A 19,674-nucleotide genomic window follows, 5' to 3' on the forward strand; every position below is an offset into this window, starting at 1 on the left:
CGAGTAGAGTAAGTGCTCAAGGAAGCGGATGCTGTTTCAGCAGCACCGTGCGCCTGACAGTTCTCTACAAGCTCAAAGGCCTCGCGTGGGACCCACGGCCAAAGAAACTCCTGCCAACCAGTCATGAAGACCCATAGGCCAAGGGCTGATGTCTAATTTAACTGAATGTTTAAGTCTTACAACTATGAAATCCAAAAAGAAAAAGGAAAAAATGAAAATGATGGAGGTGTTCACTGAACAGTTATTCCAATGTCTACTAAAGACATTTGTTCTCATTTCTGGGCAATGAGAAGCATGCCCCATAGAGTCAAGAATAAAGGACTGTATGGTAGGGAAATGTTTCCCTATTAATATTTCACATTGTGTGGGTGATCTATAACACAGATTTTATAGAAAACTTATTTCAGATGTGCTAAGACATGTTAGAAGCCCCTTAATGTCCACTAGAGTAGATGATGCTTTTAAGTTACCCCAGTTTTACAGATTGATCCTGAGAGACAAAATCTCATCAAGAGGAAGGCTTCTGCCCACAAACTCTAGAATCCACATGCCGCAGAGCCCACACACCACAACTACGAAGTCTGCGTGCTGCCACAACGGAAGCCTGTGTGTCTAGAGCCTGTGGGGAGCGGGCAGTCTGACTATACCCATTATCCCTACATGATGTTCAAGGGTCAACTGTATCACCCCTTTCTGCTTCAAGTTTTTAGAAAAAGGATAAAAGCATATTTTATGATAAACTTAATGTCTATGACACAAATGATCATCGCAAGGTGGTATTTAGTTTACTACTGATTCCAACATTTCCGTCATTTGACACGCTTAAAACTTTAAAGTATCCTAAGACAGTAAATCCCTGGCTATGTTTTTTTTTAATAGCACTGAAACACCATCTTCAAATTCAAATTCTCCGTAGTCTTTTAGACACCGCACCTGAAAAGAAAAACTGATGTTTTACAATACCTACATTATTTTTTATTATGGAGTAACCATCCAGTAGCTGGGCACTGTACATGCACCTACAGGTAAGCGTTAGGCTCTGTTTGCGTCTTCTCTGTGTAGTTAGGCTTAGCATTCTTTCCTGAGGCATTCTAGCAGTTCAAACTGTCCAGTTCTGATGGGGAGGAAGAAAAATGGCAAATCTCTGAATATATGTTTAGGTCAACATGGACAGCAAGGAAACTGAAGGAGATGCCAAGGAGAGTTTTGCGCTGGTTTTTCACTTTGATTTCATTTTCTTTTAACAATGTGTAAAATACTTACATGGTTCTAAAGTTAAAACTTTAAAAACAGGTACTGCCAGAAATTTTTAATGGTTCAATCCCATTCACACTACAGGCAAACGTTTTGGCTTCGGTTTATGTTTCCTCTCTTGTTTGGGCTTTGCTTTATTGTGCTTCTCTAATACTGATTTTTTTTTTTTTTTACAAACTAAAGATTTGTGTTAACCCTGCATTGTCAGAGAGCAGAATTTTTTAGCAATAAAATATGCATATAATGCTAAGACATACTCAGTAGATGAGTGTAAGAATGTTTCACATGCGCGGGGAAACCAAAAGATTTGTGTGACATGTTTCAGTGACATTTCACCTTACTGTGAGTCAGAAACCAAACCTATGGTGCCTCCCAGTTATATGCCTATATACAATAGTAGATATTCATATACCCCTCCTTTGGATAACAGTAAGCACACTCTAAGCATTAAAGAAACACCCAGTTTTTTTAAAGGTATACTTACTTCTATATATAGGCTTTTTGGAGGTTTCACATCCTGTGTGATGTCCAAACCTTGGTCTCCTGCCAATGACCTCATGTAGGTAGCAAGGGACATTTTGTAACCATTGAACCAGTCCACCTGGAAACACAAAGATGGCCATTTGACAAAGCTGTAAGAAAATAAACTTGCAGAAACTGTACACTAAGCCTTTCAAAAACAGCACAGATGCCCACATGCATTCTCCCTATGACCATTCATTCAAACTACAAATATTATCGATTGCCTCTTATGAACCAAGCACTGGTACCTAGAACAGTAGGTATTGGTCATTCTGCACAGTGGTACCTAATAATGCAGAATGATACACCACTTTCAAGGACTGGACGATTCAGTATTACAATACTGTTAACTGATCTACAGATCCAAGTCATTCTCAATCAAAACTCTAATTGTTTAAAAATATCAAACTTGACAAATAAGGCTAAAATTTACATGGAAATGCAAAAAGCCAAAAATAGTCAAGACACTTGAGAAAGAAGAACAAAATGGGAAAACTTACTTAAGAAGTACTACAAAATTATAATCATTTAAACAGTATGAAAAGGGTACAAGGACAAACAAACTAAGACAAAAGAAAGCCCCGCCCCCTCCCCGCCAACCACAGACATGCAACTTGGCTCATACATTATTCACAAGAATCTATTCCAGTATCATGGATATCTCTGTGAAAAATAAAACAAGATAACTCCGAGAAGACTGTACAGAAAAACATCTTCATAACCTTCACTAGTAAAGTGTGTGTGCATACATACACACATACACCCCTCCCTCAGGTTTAATACTTGGCCAGAACGACTCTCAGGACCCAGGAAAGCACTGCCCTGACGTCCACTGTTGTACTGTAGTGAAAGGAATACAAATGAGAACCAGCCAAAGGAAGAGACACCCAGGGTGAGGTCTGGGAGGGTCCCAGATGTGAAGCTTTGACTTCCCCTCCCCGAGGAATCAGGACACACCATCCTCCCGGCACACTGCCGTGGAACAATGCACATGATGTGGTGTCAACCAGGGAAGCTCGCACAAGTCTGGATGTCAGGACACAGGTGCATCGATGGATCAAACTATGACGGACTGAATCACAGGTGACGGAGCCCTACTTCTGGTCCCCTCTCCTCTCCGCAATGATGTCAAGAGGCTAAAAGCCTCAAACCTGAGGGGAGAGTGGGAATCTCTGAATTTGCAGCCAGGTGGTCAGAAGGGAGAGTGGCCCTGGGAACACCCAAACCATGGCTGGTGTCTGAAGTGAGGGCAGTCTTAACCTATGAAGTTTGGTCTAACTAGGGAGTTAGTGTCTGAAGTCACTGCAGCAGATGCTATGACTTTCACTTTGCAAATGAGGGAATTTAGGCACAGGGAGAGATGGAGCCTCCTGCCTAGGATCTCACAGAAGCAGAGCCAATATTTCCACAAGAGTCTGCTTACCTTCAATCCTGTGTCCTTAAATATTGTGCCTCAGTGACTGAACAAATCAAGAATTCATCACACATATTCACAAAGATAAGCAAAGTATGTGTGTGCCTGCTGAGTCTCTTCAGTCGTATCCAACTCTCTGTGACTGTACGGACTGTAGCCTACCAGGGTCCTCGTCCATGGGATTCTCCAGGCAAGAATACTGGAGTGGGTTGCCAAGCCCTCCTCCAGGGGATCTTCCCAACCCAGGGATTGAACTCGCATCACTTACGTCTCCTACATTGCCAGGCAAGTTCTTTACCATAAGTGCCACCTGGGAAGCCCCAAGCAAAGTATGTACACACACATATTTTACGAAAAATTTCCAAATAATGATGCCTGTTTTGCACCCTACTGATGGATCTCTAGCAACTAACATAACCGACCCTTTATTTTGTTAATAGTAGTTTTCCATACAGCATTTAGAATTACTACTACCATTCTCAAACAGACCAAAAACTACTGAAAATCAAAGGTTCAAACAAAAAGACAAGTACTATAAATACTACTGTAGAAGCTGAGCCAGAAGCTCAGCCAGTTTCCGACTTTACAGATTTGAACAAGAGTGCTAACTTTTCTCTTCAGCAGACATGTGAAATCATAAAGTTCTTGGCAAGACACTGCCAGAACCCCACCTGAGGGCTCTAATCCGAAGCAGCTGGTCATGCCTGGAACATTAATACCGCATTGGAGCAGAAGTTGTCTTGATCAGGAGAGACTTAGGACTGATCCACCAGAAGGTAACACGTGGATTTGATTTGGTTCCAGAGGCAGACAAACCACTGCAAGGGGACACCTTCGGGACAACAGGGAAAAGAGCAGCAGACTGGATGGATGCTGTGAAGGGACGGTCACTGCTCCAGACAGGAGAGTTACACAGTGGTCACAGGTCAACTATACAGTGAGAAAAGGCCCCAGAGGGCCTTATTTCTTAAAGATGCACACAAAACTGTTCAGTGGAGAATGCCTAATGGTTAGCCTAGACACATAAAACAAGACGAAGCAATTATGGCAAAATGTGAAGAACTGTTTGACCTATATGGTGGCTCCATGGGGGGCTGTAATATTATTCCCTAATTTAAGAATACTGCAACTTTCCATAATAAAAAACATTTAAAAGGAAACAAAGAGAAAATTCTGAATGCTCATAGAAGAGAGACATCGCCAAGAATTTCTGACACCCCCTGGGACAGGAACCCCCTCTGCTCCCTGCCACCCGCGCAAACACAAGCTCACAGGCAGGCTCCGGCGCAGCGCTGACTTCTTAGCAAAGAACAGTGTCGAAACTTGATGGCTGGGACCAAATCACCCCGTCCTCCTGACTTTGCGTTATTCCTGGTAAAACATTTAAGGAAAAGAATGCTACTGAGAACAAGTCACATTTTCAAAGTCAGCTAACAACTGAGGCCATGCTTGTTGTCAGCCATTTGTGTTAGTAGTTAACCTACCTGCCTCCACGTCAGAGCTTTTGCTAATTGGATCAAATAGAAAAGGGTCAGGGAATTCCCTGGCGGTCCAGTGTTTAAGACACTGCACTTTCACTGCTCAGGGCACAGGTTCAATCCCTGGTCAGGGAACTAGGATCCTGCAAGCTGTGTGCACAAACTTTAGTTAAATAAATAAATAAATACCTAACTAATTTGCCTAGGATCATACTCCCATTCTCTTGTTTAGCCACGTGGCACACTGGGTTTTGTACACTGATGAATTTCCATTGTCTCCAAAAGATAATCTTTGCCTCACTTTTTAGAATCCCTTTTTCATGATAGGATAAGAGATTAAACATCATGGTGCATAACATTATGGCCTCACACCATGCTCTCATCTTACGAAGTCCTCTTTCTATGATATCAATACTTTCAAATCCTCATTCCCAGAAAGTGAGCAAAGGACTCTAAAGTCAAGTGCTCCTCCACTCATCCAAGAAATAGTTCTTTATCTTCAACTCTGTGCATGTTTGTACTTTAGGGTCCTTTACACAGAGAGGGAGAAAATCTTGGCTTTACCCTATAAAATATGTGTCTCCTTAGATATCAGACAAGCATCACCCTTTCCAATCAGATGTGCAATTGTTTACTGGGTATGGTGTTTCAGTTTTGCAAAATGAAGACTTCTGAAGAAGGTGGTGGTGGTGATAGCTATATGACACTATGAATGTTTAGAATACACTGAATGGTATGTGCTCTCAGTCACTCAGTCACGTCCGCCTCTTTTTGACACCATGGACTGTATCCTGCCAGACTCCTCTGTCCTTGGAATTTTCCAGGAAAGAGAACTGGGGTGGGTCACCAGTTCCTTCTCCAGGGGAGCTTCCCGACCCAGCGAATGCATCTCCTGCATTGGCAGTCAGATTCTTTACCACTGATACACTCATCTGGTGTGTATCTTAACCACAACTGGAAAAAAAATGAAAGAAAGAAAGAAAACAAAACAAAACCAGATGTACAGAATTAATAGATATCTACTTTAGAGTGTTAAAAGGAACAGACAAATATAAAATGTATGTGCCTGCTCTAGACCCTGAAAATAGAGGCAAAATATATGCCTCATGTCTTCTAGATCTGTTCTAGACACTTCTGCCATTCTAGAAACGTTAGATTTATTCTCCACACTGCTTACAATGTGCTCTTGATTATAATGAATTGCACAAATAAAATACACCCAACTTAACATCAAAGTACTTGATTCAGTACACAAGAACTTACTTAAAAAATTCACATTTCCAGTGAGCAATTAAATAGGAATATATTTCTTCTGACAAAGAATTTTAACCAGAAACTGGTAACAGTGGTGTCCTGCCCAGAACCCAACTGGGAGGATAGGGCACAGAATTTTAGATCCTGATTTTCCCCATGGTACGAACAGAGGAAAATCATTCCCTTACTGGACCAAGGCCTGTTCAGTCACCTCCTCAACAGCTGTGTAAACTGTTCTCCTTCCCACTGGACGGGCTCACCTCTCCTGTCACCTGCATGACCACCATCTTCTCTGTCGATCCCACTATCCCTTATCCACATGGGGTCAGGGTCGTCCTTAGATGACCTTAGAACGCAAACATGCCACCACCTACCCCACATGCTTAGAAATCTCCCCTGGTGTTGCTCTCGGCCTGCTCACTAAGTTCCAGCCACACTGGCCTTTGGGAAGGCCCAGGTCCCTGGGCATCCCACCCTCTTTCAAGACTCAGGGCCTTTGCACATGCTGTTTCCTGAAACTAGAATGCTCTCTGCCCACAGTTACTTCCTCGCTAAAACCCGCTTCTATTCCTCGGAAAGAATTTCCCAGATTTCACAATCTACCAATATTTTCAGTGCATGACTCTCCTCCCAGTATGGTGTTTTCCTTCACAGCAGGTACTCTGACCCGCTTTACCTGCATTTAACACCTGCCTTCTGCATGACACTGTTGAGGGCCATGGGGGCAAACCTCTTGATTCTGCTGTTTACAGTTGAAACATCAGAGCCCTTTATCAGCTCATAACTGCTGAGTTGCAGGAACAAATGAAGGACTTGGGAACCTGAGTACAGGACTTTCCATTTCCCTTACATTTACCGCAGACCTCTTGCACATCAGTTCCTCATCATCAGAAACACAGTCACTGCAAAGTGTTCCTACTGTTCTGTGTACTCCACACACCCTAACAACATGCTACCGATTTCTATGCCCAACTAACTGATGAAAACACTACCGAACAAGGCCAGGGACGAAATCTCAAGTTGCAGACATACTTCTCTCCAGGATGAGCTCTCAATAACTCATTTTCCCTCCAGCAGTCAGTACTCTTGTGTCTTATTCTTCACCCACTCACAGGTCCTCTGAAGTTTGTCATTCAGCTCAAATTCTCCCCTGTGCCAACTACCATGCTTGGCTCTAGACAGTCTGCAACTCCAGAACCCTCTAGCCTACCAAGCTGTAGTGTTCTGCAGAAAGAGTTCCCAGCCAACTTCAGTCAAGCTTTCACAAGTCTCTGCTACTCCTGCTAAATTTGCAAGCTGCCTGTTCTCCCTTTAAGCCCACTAAGGCCTCACCTGATGAAAACAAGCAGTGGAAACAATGCACTGTACTCATCAGCTCTGTTACTTGCTCCTGGATCATCTCTTTTGGATCCACCCTAATTCCTTTCAAGTCACACCAGTCAAACAAGAAGTATTTATTGAACATCTACCATGTGCCAAGTACTATTTCATCCCTAGAGACATAACAATCATTAACACAAATCCTTCTACATCTGTATAGCTAGGGTATGACCAGGCTCACAGAGAATTTAAAAAATAATAATAATAAATCATATCTAAAAACTAATGTTAAGATGATCTGACATCAATATCATATTTCTTAAACTGTTTTAAAATATCAACTTACCAACTTACACATCAGGTAGGTTTTGCTCGTCTAAGGCTTTCATCTCCTCCAGAACTTGCCTCAGTCCATCCTCCTGGAACATATACAATTACACTCATTAATTCCCCTACCAAGTTGGTAACAACAGTCTTTGCTTATGTATCTTATGAAAAACCAATAGTCCTTCCACACCTACTAAGATGGCTATAATAACAAGTGTTGGAGTGGATGGGGAGAAACTGGAACCCTTGTCCAATGCAGGTAGGAATGCAAAATGGTTCAGCCCTATAGAAAACAGCCTTGTGAGTCCACAAAAAGTCAAATTTCGAATTTCCATCTTATCCAGCAATTCCTCTTCTAGGTATACACTCAAGAGAACTGAAAACCTACGTTCATACAAAGTATGTCTATTCAATGGAAAATTACTCAGTCAAAAGGAAGATGCTGATAGATACAACAACATGAACTTTGAAAACACTGCTTACTGAAATAAGCCAGACACAAAAGGAAAAATATGGTATGATGCAACTCATCTGAAATGTCTAGAAGAGGCAAACTCATAGAAGCAAAGTAGATTAGAGGCTACCAGGCTGAGGGGGTAGGAGAGTGGGTAGTCACTGCTTAAAAGCTATAGAGTTTATTTGGGGTTATGAAAAAGCTTTGGAAATAGAGGTGATGGTTGCACAACAATGGAAATATAATTAATGCCACTGAAGTGGACACAGAAGAATGTTTAGAAATGGCAACATTTAGTTTTGTATCATTTACCACAATTTAAAAAAATAAAAGGAATGAATTACCAACAAAATACACAATCAACATAGTCATTAAGGATAATCTTAAAGACTGAGAAGTCAGACAGAATGGAGCACACACTGTATGCTTTTAACTGGCCCTGTACAGAGGAGTATGCTATTGCTGGCATGTGGACTCCAGAAATACAATAAAAAAGACAAATATAATCTGTAGGGGAAAGAAAATCCTTGGCTGCCTAAGGCTGCAGATGGGAAGTAGCCAGTGCCACAAAAGAGAAAAGGGAATCCTTGGGATAGCAGAAATCTTGGTTGGGTTGCTGGTTATAAGGATTGTATACATTTGTCAAAACTCTATTAAAATGTGTATTGTGTTATACATAAATTATACCTCAATAAAAATAATGACAAAAAAACAATAGTCTACAGGAGTACTAGCACATGACAAAAGCATGAAAATAACTTATTATTTATTGGAAAAGGATCTTAAAAGGTTACTACTGGAAAAAAAAGAAAAAAAAAACCTACACACTGCTAGGATAGAAAACAGAATGGCAAAAGGAGTTTTTCCGCTTTCTACTTTGACAAATTTCTAAAACAATTTCCCTTGGAAGGTTTAAAAATATTAGAATTTAAAAATTCATAAATGCTACACAATGTTTGTCAACAGGCACCCCCTATGCCTGAAACACTGTAAAGAAACTATATTTCAATTAAAATTTTTACAATATAAAACCCAATAATGCTATAACAATGACAACCAAAAAAAAAAAAAAAAACCAAAAACAAAAGAAACCTCAAAACAAAACAATGATAAGCAACCCATCTACTGTTAGAGGCAAAATAAATGCATTATGAAAAAAAAAAAGAAAAGAAAAAATGCTTTAGCACTACGGGTATAACTATAAAATTACACTATTTAATGCTGCTTGGATGTAAGAAATGATTTCTAATGAAAAATGGAAACATGACTTTTACCTACTCTTTAATCAACTGGTTAAAAAGATATCATGGAAACGTCTGATTTACTAGAATTCACTCAAATATTCCTTTTATCACAAATATTATTTTAAAGGACAGCTGAAACTCTTGCACAATTAGGAGATCAGCAGGTATACAAAAGATAAGTATGAAATAAACTTGTAAAGATACAACCAAGTTTTCAGATTTAAATTTTTATTTATTTTTTAAGACTTAAATTTTTAAAATTTACTCTGGGAATTGCATCATTTTCTGCTCCCACCTCCAGCTGTAAGCCCCTGGAAACTCAAGATAATTTTCCTAAAGACTCAAACGATGATCAGTTCTGCAGATACAAAGTGCATCATTCCAATTTGCCAAACACAGCACCTAACCATGAGGGATTCTGGAATGAACAAGGCAGAGTCCCTGCTCTAAACCAGCTACCATCTGCCAGGGAGGAATGATTCTTGAAAGCATGTGTGGGTTCAGGGTGTGAGGGCTCAATCAGATCAAGACCAAGTCTTAGTCTAATTCCAACTCAGCTATCCCAGTGGCCAGCCCCCAAAGGCAGCCACAACTGCAAGAAAAGGTGCACTGACGCCCTCTAAGACCCAGAAAAGCCAGTGATTTTACACTTCTAAGTTCATCCCTGAATCCCCCACCTCCACCCTGCCTCTTCCCAAAGTGGGAAACCAACACTTCAAGTCTGAGCGAACTAGACAGCCGGACTAACAGTCTGAAAAGCCAGCACCTGTGGGCACTGTCTGCACCTTTGGGCTCCTTTCCTCCCGTGTGACCTAGTCTTCCCACCCTAGTGGGGACATATTTGAAAGCCTCCACCCTTCTCAAATATCTGGCTTAAAACTCAGCATTCAAAAACTAAGATCATGGTATCTGGTCCCATCACTTCATGGCAAATAGATGGGGTAAAAATGAAAACAGTGGCAGAATTTATTTTCTTGGGCTCCTAAATCATTGCGGATGGTGACTGCAGCCATGAAATTTAAAGACTCTGGCTCCTTGGAAGAAAAGCTATGACCAGCCTAGAGGGCTTTGCAGACAAAAGTCCCTCCCTATAGTCAAAGCTATGCTTTTTCCAGAAGGAATGTACGGATATGAGAGTTGGATCATAAAGAAGGCTGAGCACCAAAGAATTGATGCTTTTGAATTGTAGTGTTACAGAAGACTCTTGAGAGTCCCTTGGACAGCAAGGAAATCAATCCACTCAATCTGAAAGGATATCAACCCTGAATATTCCTTGGAAGGACTGATGCTGATGCTGAAGATCCAATATTTTGGCCACCTGATGTAAAGACCTGACTCATTGGAAAAGATCCTGATGCTGGGAAAGATTGAGGATATGATGAAGGAGAACGGGGCTACAGAGGGTGAGATGGTTGAATGACATCACTGACCCACTGGACATGAATTTGAGTAAACTCAGGGAGACAGGGAAGGACAGGGAAGCCCGGTGTCAGGCCTCAGTACATGTGGTCATAAAGACTGGGGCATGACTTAGGGACTGAACAACAACAAACCGTCTGTGATCTACGTCTCCAGTGAACCTCCCACTGTGGTCTCCTAACTTTTTAGATAAGGTAACTGCCTGAAGTTGCAAGAATAACAGACTGGAACAGAATTCAAGCTGGGGCTCCGCTTCCAACAACTGCAAGTTCAGACATGCCCATTAACTTGATGTGTAATTCCAGTGGTTCAGCTTCCCCATCTGTTAAATGGCCCAAGTGTCAGATTAAGTGCTCTTGAATGTTCAAAACAAAACTCACCTTACCCAAAGGCTCTCCCTGATGACCGCCAGATGTTTACTCTGCTTCCTGAGAGAAGCCTCCAGAGACGCGGTGTTTCCCCTCCCCTGCTATTCCTCTCACCTCCACCCCTGTCCTTGTACCTACAAGACCTGTCCTCTCAGGACAAGGTGTTCAGTGACCCCCGACCGGGCTGTTGACCACATCCATCTCTCCTGCTGTCTATCATAACCCACTCAGACCAGTCTTTCTTCTACCTGATCCATTCCCCTAAGGACTGCGTGGTGGTTTAGTCCCTAAATCGTGTCCGACTCTTGCAATCCCATGGGCTGCAGACTGCCAGGCTCCTCTGTCCATGGGTTTCTCCAGGAAGGAATACTGGAGTGGGTTGCCATTTCCTTCTACAGAGCATCTTCCCAACCCAAGAATCAAACCTGGGTCTCCTGCTTTGCAGGCAGCTTCTTTACCCACTGAGCTATGAGGGAAGCCCCTTAATCAGTGAAGCGAAAGTCGCTCAGTCTGACTCTCTGTGGCAGTCCATGCCATAATAGTGGAGTGGGTAGCCTTTCCCTTCTCCAGGGGATCTTCCCAACCCAGGGACTGAATCCAGGTGTCCCACATTGCAGGCAGCTTCTTTAACAGATGAGCCATAAGCACTGCGACAGCTATCTAAACACAGAGAAATCCCATCGCTTCTCTGAAATGCCTTGTGAGTGAAGAGCGAACCTCCCGCCCCAGAGCCCCCTTGCGGCCCGCCCTTCCGCGGCGGGGAGGGGAGGGTGTTTGCCTGGCCGGTCCCTGGGGGCTACCCACACCGCAGCCCTCAGGGCGCGGCCCTAACGCCCGGGCTACCCCGTCCCCACCTCTCCGGGGTAAGTCGCACCTGAGCTCCAACCGCCCGTCTCCCGGTCTCTCCGCGCGTCACCGGGGCGAGACGCCCACCGCGCAGCCCGCGCGCGCAGTGGCTTCGAGGAAGCGGGGCGGCGCGGGGCGCTGGGGAAATGGCGGCGACCCCCGCGCGCGGGAAGCCACCGAAACCGACCTGCCCACAGCCACGGAGTGGAACCACAAGCACAACCGCCATCCCGCTCGCGGTTGTGCAGCCCCAGAGTAGCGGCCCCCGGGAGGCGCCCGCCCGCCCCCGCCCTCACGGCGCCCCGCCTCAGGCAGCCTTCCCTCCACCGCGCGGCGCAGCTCCCGGGCGGCTCCACGGCCTTCTCGCAGAACACGGCGCAGGCGCCGGGCGGAGAGCTTAGCAGAGCCACTGCGAGGGTCAGCCGCGCGCAGAGGGTGTGAGCGGCGAGTAGCTGCCGGCGCCTGGGGAGCGGGGGTCGTGTGGGCGGCGAGCCAGGCCGGCGCCTGCGCGGGGCGGGCGGCCTGGGAGCGCGGGCCGGCGTCGGGGTGAGAGCGGGAGCGCCGCCGGCGCACTGGGGCGAGGGCGGCGGGTGAGCGGCGAGCCTGGCGGGGCGGGGAGCCGGGAGCGTGAGCTGGGAACGTGGGAGCGGCGAGCCCAGCCCGCACCGCAGGGGGCGTGTGAGCCAGAAACGGGGCCCTGTCATTGGGAAACGGGCGCCGGCGCCCCGGGGCCCTGTGAGCCAGGAGGGCGGGCGGTCGTCCTCTCCTGAGGGGCGGGCAGCTGGCCATGGAACCCTGGCCCCTTCCGCGAGGGCCCGGCGGGAGCCGGGAGAAAGGTGCGAGGCGCCAGCGGTGGGTTTGGCCAGTGCCTGCGTCCTGCCACCGCTGGGCTCCTAATAGTTTTTAATTTGAGGATAATGACAATATCCTGATTTTCCTACCCAACACTTTGGCTTCTGAAGTGACATTTATCTGAAAACTGCTGCATTGTTCCAGGTCAGTCTGTAGCCACATGTCTGTGTTTCTTCCCTCCGTTCTCCCCTCGGTTTTATTGGAGTAGAGGTGATTTACAATATTGTCTCAGTGCTGGCTGTGCAGCGAAGTGAATCAGTTATGTGTCTATATGTGTATCTGCTCTTTTTAGAAACGCTTTTTTTCCATACGGGCTGTCACAGAATGTGGCGTCCCCTGTGCTGTACAGTTGGCCCTCGTTCGTTCACAATAGTGTGTAGTGTGTGTGTCAGTCCCAGCGTGCCAGCCACATGTCTGTTTCTTTGGTGCATGTGTGTGTGTGTGTGTAAAACTGCTAGAGAGGGTCAGAAACAGGCTGAATGGTGGTTTGTTTGTTTGTTTTTTCTATACAGCCTTGAAAAGATAGTTCTTGAAACTTGAAAGTATTACTGCATTTGGATTGTCTAGTTGATCTGCAAGGAACATTTCAAGAGACACAAAAGCGTGAGGGGTAGTGATAAATATGTGGGCTTATGACAACAGCAGTTTGCTTTAGTGATGTTTTAACAAGGGCTTCCCTGGTGGCTCATTTGGTAAAGAATCCGCCTGCAATGCAGGAGACCCCGGTTTGATTCCTGGGTTGGGAAAATCCCCTGGAGAAGGGAAAGGCTACCCACTCCAGTATTCTGGCCTGGAGAGTTCCATGGACTATATAGTGCAGGGGGCCGCAAAGAGTCAGACTCAACTGAGCGACTTTCACTTCTATGCTAATAATACAAAGCATTTTGGATGTGCACAGTACCTTTATGGCAATCGTACTTGAAGAAACAGAAAGTAAGGCTGCCCTGTTTGAAGGTGGCACCAGTGGAAGGAGGTAGGAAGGGCCTGCTCTCTTCGTTGCAGGCGGCTGCTGCCTGGTGATCCAGGACCGTGCCTGAAGTCAGCATCCTGGTTCTGACACTTACCAGCTGTGGGATCCTGGCAAAACCTGTCTTACCGGGTTAAACGTGGGCAGTTTTTAAAAGTAGGGTATTTTCTTAGAAAGGGTTTAGGAAATCTTCAAGCACCTGAGTATTAATTTTAACAGAGTATCTCTGGGAGCCTTCCACAGAAGTATGTGGATCCTTTATCTGGAGCTGCTGGCCAAAGAGGAAAAAAGACATTAAATGGACAAGTAGAAGGTAAGAACTGGATTTGATAGAAAACTCATTGACAGAATGTTGAATTAAAATGGGACTGCTGACATATTCTAATAGCCAGAGAAAATCACCTGTTGGACGTCTAGTGACGAAAAAGACGAGGAGGGAAATAGTGTGTCTTATCAGGTGTCAGCCACAGATTAAATTGAGATTGCCATTTCAGGAGCTAAGTTATGAGTTCCTGGACTTCCTTGGTGGTCTGTTCCAATGGTTAAGACTCTGTGCGGTTAAGACTCTCCAATGCAGGGGGTGCAGGTTCGATCCCTGGTCAGGGAACTAAGATTCCATCTGATCCATGGCCAAAAGAAAAAAAAAAAAAATCTGTTTCAAGATATTCTACAACCTCAGGAAGGTTGAGAAATAAGAGGAAAGAGGGGATGAAGGATGAGGGAGGCATAGGGCACAGGGAGGAAATGAAGTGAAGGAGAAGGAAGCAAGGGTCTCTGGGGAATATGGCAAGGAAAGAGATAGGTCTTTAGTAAAGGGGAGAGTACTTGACATGGGCGATGAATTTGAAGTGAGCTTGTCTGAGAAGAACAGCAGAGTTTGCCTCATCTTACTGTTCTCCTGGCTGTTAGAAGGCATTCAGCATTGAGGTCCCTGGGCGTGCAGAGCTGTGTGTAAGCCTCTGTGCAGGAACACGGGCATAGGTACTCGTCTGTAAATGTGTGGAGATTGATGTCATATGAAATGTTACTGCTTTATAGGATGGTGTCACATAGGCCAAAACAAGAGAACTGGAAAGGAGAGAGCAGGGGTCATGATAGGGAGATCAGGGAACCTACAACCTGATACAGTGTCCACTGGGAAGTTTTCAACTTCTAATGCAGTTTCAGTTTGGAGGGAAGTGTCTCCAAAGTGAGGGTAGAGTGAGAGTAAGTTGAGGCTAAGATTTTAGAAGAATAAATTAAGTTGAAGTCATGTAGAAGCAGACTCAGTGTAGACCAGAGTTTCTCACACTTGAATTAGTTGCCTGGGGACCTTGTGGGAAGTGCACTTGCTGAGCAGGAGGTCTGAGATTCTGTGTTTCTAACAAGTTCTCTGAGTAGCAACGGTATAGCCTTGCCTTTAGAGACATCTGGAAGAAGAGCATTGGATAGTGCAGGACATAACAGGATCAAGAAAAAGCATTATTTTATTTTTCTTTCCGAGCGTGTTTATAGCCAGAGGGAAGCAAGGAGTTGAAGTAGCAATTACAGGTGTAAGATGCCATTGCTAAGCAAAGAGGGAAAAAGAAATGGTGGAGGTGATCCATAGAAAGACTGTAAAGGGGGAAGAATTAAGACCACAGATTCGGAGATTACCCTTTGGAGAAGAGAGATTCTAGTGAAAGGAGGAAAGGAAGAAAGTAAGTCCTTAGGGAGGTGAGTTTGGAGTTGATGAGGACACTTGAGAGAATTCCTTCTAGATGGCTTCAGTGTATTTACATTGAAAAGAGATAAAATCGTTGTTGCTCCAGAGAATACTGGGGGTTGGGGAGAAGGGTGGTGGTGCTAGAAGTAGGGGAAACCCCAGCCACTCTAAGTAACTCTCAGGCATCAAAGGTATTTGCTGTATTGATATTTGTTATTTGAAGTAGATTAATTTGAATATGGAAGGCATTGACTTTCTTTTTCTTTTATTTAAGATAACTGATTTTTTGGCAGTTGTTTCACAGAAGTCCTTTGAAGCATTAGCATGATGTAGCAAACCAAACTAAGTTTTCAAACAAAACAGATGAATAGGGTTCACTCCCTAAATGCTAGAGTTGTCATTTTCAATAAACACTACACTGATTTTGAAACATGCAAGATTTTTAATATCTAATAATTTTGTGGCAATTAAATTATTCATAAAGTTCTTATGGAATACACAATAGGGAACAGATTGAGTGAATCAATGTAAGTCATACTAGAAAAGTAAAAATTAGTAAAAATGAGACACACTAGTTAGCATCTCTTCATGAATGGCAGTGACGTGTAAGATACAATAAACTGTGAAAGAGTAGTGAGTTTGAGGGGAGAGGAGGACGTGGAAGTGATTCTCTGACATAAGAGTTTGTAGGAGGTAGTCAGAGTTGTATTCTTACTCACATTCTAATAAATGGAGACTTTGTTTTCAGATTTTTCAGATTGGGATTCTACTAGTTTGATCCTCAGTAATGAGACTTGTCAAAGAGCCAGGCATTTGCAAGTTGATGATCAGTGTCTGTTGATTTCACAACCAATGACCAAAAATCAGTCAGCATCCACAAACTTGGAACAGATGACCTTGTTAGGTAGTTAGAATAGGAAAAAAGAGTCCAGAACAGCGGTGGCTGAAAGACAAGGAAGGGTAGAGCCCACAAAGATAGAACAAAGGAAGGTCCAAGGACCGGAGTGAGGACCTCAGGTAGAACAAACAGCACTCCTGGCTTGCCCAATTTACATGGGGCAAGCCCAGGAGGAGGAAAAAAAACATATAAAAAGAGGAACCAAAGGGCCGGGGGTTTCTCCCCTATGCGTGTTCACTCTGACCCTCTCTCTCTCTCTCTCTCCCTCTCTTCTCTTTGCATCTTTTGGTTCGGCATGCCCTCACACCTCCAGGATGTATTTTCCACGTAAAACTGAGCTGTAACATGGAGCTATAACACTTTCGGAGAGCTGTGACGCGCCGAGAGGTTTAACTTCTGTTGCTTCAAATTTTTGCTGTGACAAGACAGAACCGAGGAAATTACACGTTCCCTTGACAACCTTAATAGATAAAGAAAAGGTGAATATTGGAGTGGTGTTTCTGGTAGGGAATCACATGCTCCATCAGCTGTGCAAGTCTCAGCTGCCAGAACACAGAGAAAGCAAACAAGGCAGTGAAGAAGCCCAGAGCACTCAGCCCTGGGCCACCTGGGCACTGACATTTCCAAAGTTAGATGTTGTGGCAAAACCTACTGTGTGCTGACTCCTTTTATGCAACCTGCAGCCAAACAGTATTTCTTAGAAAGGTGTTTGCATTCTTCCTCTGACCATAGTAAGACAATGCATGACAAAGAGAGTTAGGAGAAAGTAAATTCATTTAGGCTCTCATCTAGCATACCTGAGAGTGGGTAGCAGGATTATATGTAGAATTTTGCATCTAGTTGGGAGACCTAGTTAGACATCTAGAGATTGTCTTCTCAAAATGTGGCTTCGTAGCCATATTTTTACATAGCTCTGAATTCATAAGTATTAGCTATAAATTATATGCAGTATGACTGCAGGAGCACCTCTGAAGCCAAATGCTAAAATATTTCTTGTGTTTTCTATGATGTTATATATTTTAGACTTGGCTTTCCCAGTGATAATGGGAGGCATGGGAAATTGCTACATAGTACCTCCTCAGTTGTACCTGTCTAATATATCAACTTGTTTTATTATTTGTAATGAATTAATAGTTCAGAAGGAATGTTGGTTTTAAGGAGTGCTGTATCATTTAAAAGCAGTATATAGAAAAGCAATTCTTATTCTACTGGGATGCCCAGACTATTGAGTAACCACATCTAATACGTGTTGTCCATGAATACCAATTAATTTAGTGCCTTCAATCGGTCATACAATCAGGGCTCTAGTAAGAAATCATACACTGTTTCTTTTTTCACTCCTATTGTTTTTTCATTTCTTTCCTCACCTGTAGAAGTTACCTTTGCATTTACAAGATTCTCAGTTATCTCCTAGAATAGTGACTACAAGCTATCAACTCAGAGTGTTTGTGTGTGTGTGTGTGTGTGTGTGTTTACATCTCTACAAGTGACTTGTTTGCTCTTGTTTCTCAGTGAGCTTGGTAGGTCGAAGAAGCACAAATTCAAATAAATCAGCTACATGAATCATTTCAACACTGGAAGATGTGATACAGGAAAACCACCAAATAAATAGAAGCAACTTCAGACAGTTCAGGCAGATTGTTTCTCTTCTCAGTCGCTACCTTTTCTAGAATAACCAGCAGAGGCTACTACTTTAGCGTCCCAGGATTTGTACATGTATTGATTTCATATAGATTTATTCTGTACTTGACCTAGAAAGTTTTACATCCTAAATATTTCTGGAAACATTCCCCAGTGCAGGCCTGCATCACCTTTTTTTTTTTTTCATTATTAATGCCTTCAGATTCTTCTCCCGCCATTTATTTGTATGCCCTTCAGATTCCATCCACTGTAGTGTTTAGAGTCACCTGTCTTAAAAGCACATGTGACCATAAACCACTCGTCAAATCGCATTAATATGTAGACATCTTACAGCGACACGTGATGCTTTCATAGTCTGACTTGTGCCTGACTCTCCATCTCTCACCCTTCTGTCCTTTGCTCTGGAATCCTGAGCTGCTGCTGACGCCCCCTCACCTGTCCCTGCGCTCTGGACAAATGTTCAGCCTCTCCTGTGCGCTTCTGTCGCCGTCTTGCTGCAGCCTTCCGTGCGCTCCCTCTCCTGCCACTGTTCCCGTGAACTGCCTAAGTCTGCGCTCAGGCAGTCTCTCTCGAAAAGCCATCCCTGACCTCCTTTATCTACACTTCTCTTTAAACTCCAGTGTCTAGTACTGAGCAGGAACCCCCCCAAATAATTATTGAATAAAAGAACTGAAGACTTATGTATACCAGGGTGATTTTTAAGAGCTTGTCTTCTGCAGTCCAAGAGCCAAGAGGGTAGACATGTGAAGAAATAACTTACATTCAGGTGATGAAGATACACTGGAAAAATCTATAAAGTCCTAAGGAGCTTGAGGAAAGAGATACCTGTTTATCTGGGGAAAAAACAGCTATAATCAAGGAGAACTTTACAAAGCAGGCTGAGTCTTAAAAGGTGAAAAATAATTTGTTGGGAAAGAAGCATTTCAATTTAAGGAATTGAGGAAAGAAAAAGTAACAGGAATTTTGTAAACCATGAATAATGTTGCAATTGAAGTTTGGCGTGTTGTTATAAAGGTCCTGTTATGAAGTAGAGAAGAGAAGATATTGTGGCTTTATGTGTCTGTCCAGTATTTTGAAATTTTGTTTGGTTTCTGATTGTTTTGTTCACTGATGTTTGGATGAATTTATGAATGAATCTTTGAGATGTTTGTGTGCCTGTAACCTGATGACTTCTGGTATCTCCCAAAAGGTTTCTTGAAGTTTTAGATCATTGGAAGTATTTCTTAAAGAAGTAAATATTCAGCTGAAGATTAAGATTGATATAAGCTGCCATTTGATACAATGTTTTTAATCTATTTTTTAAATATTCTGTCTTTTATCTAAATATGCTAGGTAATGTTAACAAAACTTACAGATTTGTCAGCAGAACTAGACTTAGAAATGAGACATGAGAGGAAGAACAAGAAAAATCTGATGGAGATGAAAATAACCATCCACAGGTATGTGAAAGTGTAAATTTAAATTTCTGGTTTAATACTATTTTCTGTTCTTTAACAACATAATACAGTTTGCAACAAAGTTCATAACAAATAAAATTACCTTTCAAAAGTAGACTTTTAGAATCAACAGATGATCACTTAAGTTTTTATAGCACTTCAATGAGAAAACTTAAAATATTGTTAGAGTCTACTGTAATTTATAGCTTGTCTTTGGAATTGAGGCAAAAAACCCTCCTGACTACTGTTTACTTCTTCCATTTTTATAATTTCTTTACATGGTAAAGAAGGTGAGA

The 19,674-nt window shown here is 43.3% G+C and overlaps 1 protein-coding gene and 1 long non-coding RNA gene across 50 annotated transcripts in view; one reads left to right on the plus strand and one right to left on the minus strand.

Annotated features, from left to right (window-relative positions):
* The window catches only part of LOC122696857 (DNA replication complex GINS protein PSF1-like), a 45,023-nt gene extending 32,801 nt beyond the window's left edge, over positions 1–12,222 (minus strand). For 6 of the 49 annotated variants that reach the window (XM_043906975.1, XM_043906974.1, XM_043906977.1 and 3 more), the window contains exons 1-5: positions 12,088–12,222; positions 7,597–7,661; positions 4,463–4,561; positions 2,565–2,616; positions 1,739–1,855 (exon numbers count right to left, since the gene is read on the minus strand). In XM_043906975.1, the coding sequence (XP_043762910.1) occupies positions 1,739–1,855; positions 2,565–2,616; positions 4,463–4,561; positions 7,597–7,661; positions 12,088–12,129 (375 nt within the window). In that variant the 5' untranslated portion in view covers positions 12,130–12,222. The other 43 variants (XR_006341885.1, XR_006341879.1, XR_006341884.1 and 40 more) reach the window with 32 other exon arrangements.
* Positions 12,223–12,232: 10 nt separating this feature from the next.
* LOC122696871 lies at positions 12,233–19,372 on the plus strand. The gene is made up of 3 exons (XR_006341934.1): positions 12,233–12,446; positions 13,939–14,032; positions 19,275–19,372. It is a non-coding gene; the product is annotated as an uncharacterized LOC122696871 (long non-coding RNA).
* The last annotated feature ends 302 nt before the right edge of the window (positions 19,373–19,674 follow it).

The sequence above is a fragment of the Cervus elaphus genome, chromosome 7 (assembly GCF_910594005.1).
Source record: "Cervus elaphus chromosome 7, mCerEla1.1, whole genome shotgun sequence".
Classification (NCBI taxonomy): Eukaryota; Metazoa; Chordata; class Mammalia; order Artiodactyla; family Cervidae; genus Cervus; species Cervus elaphus.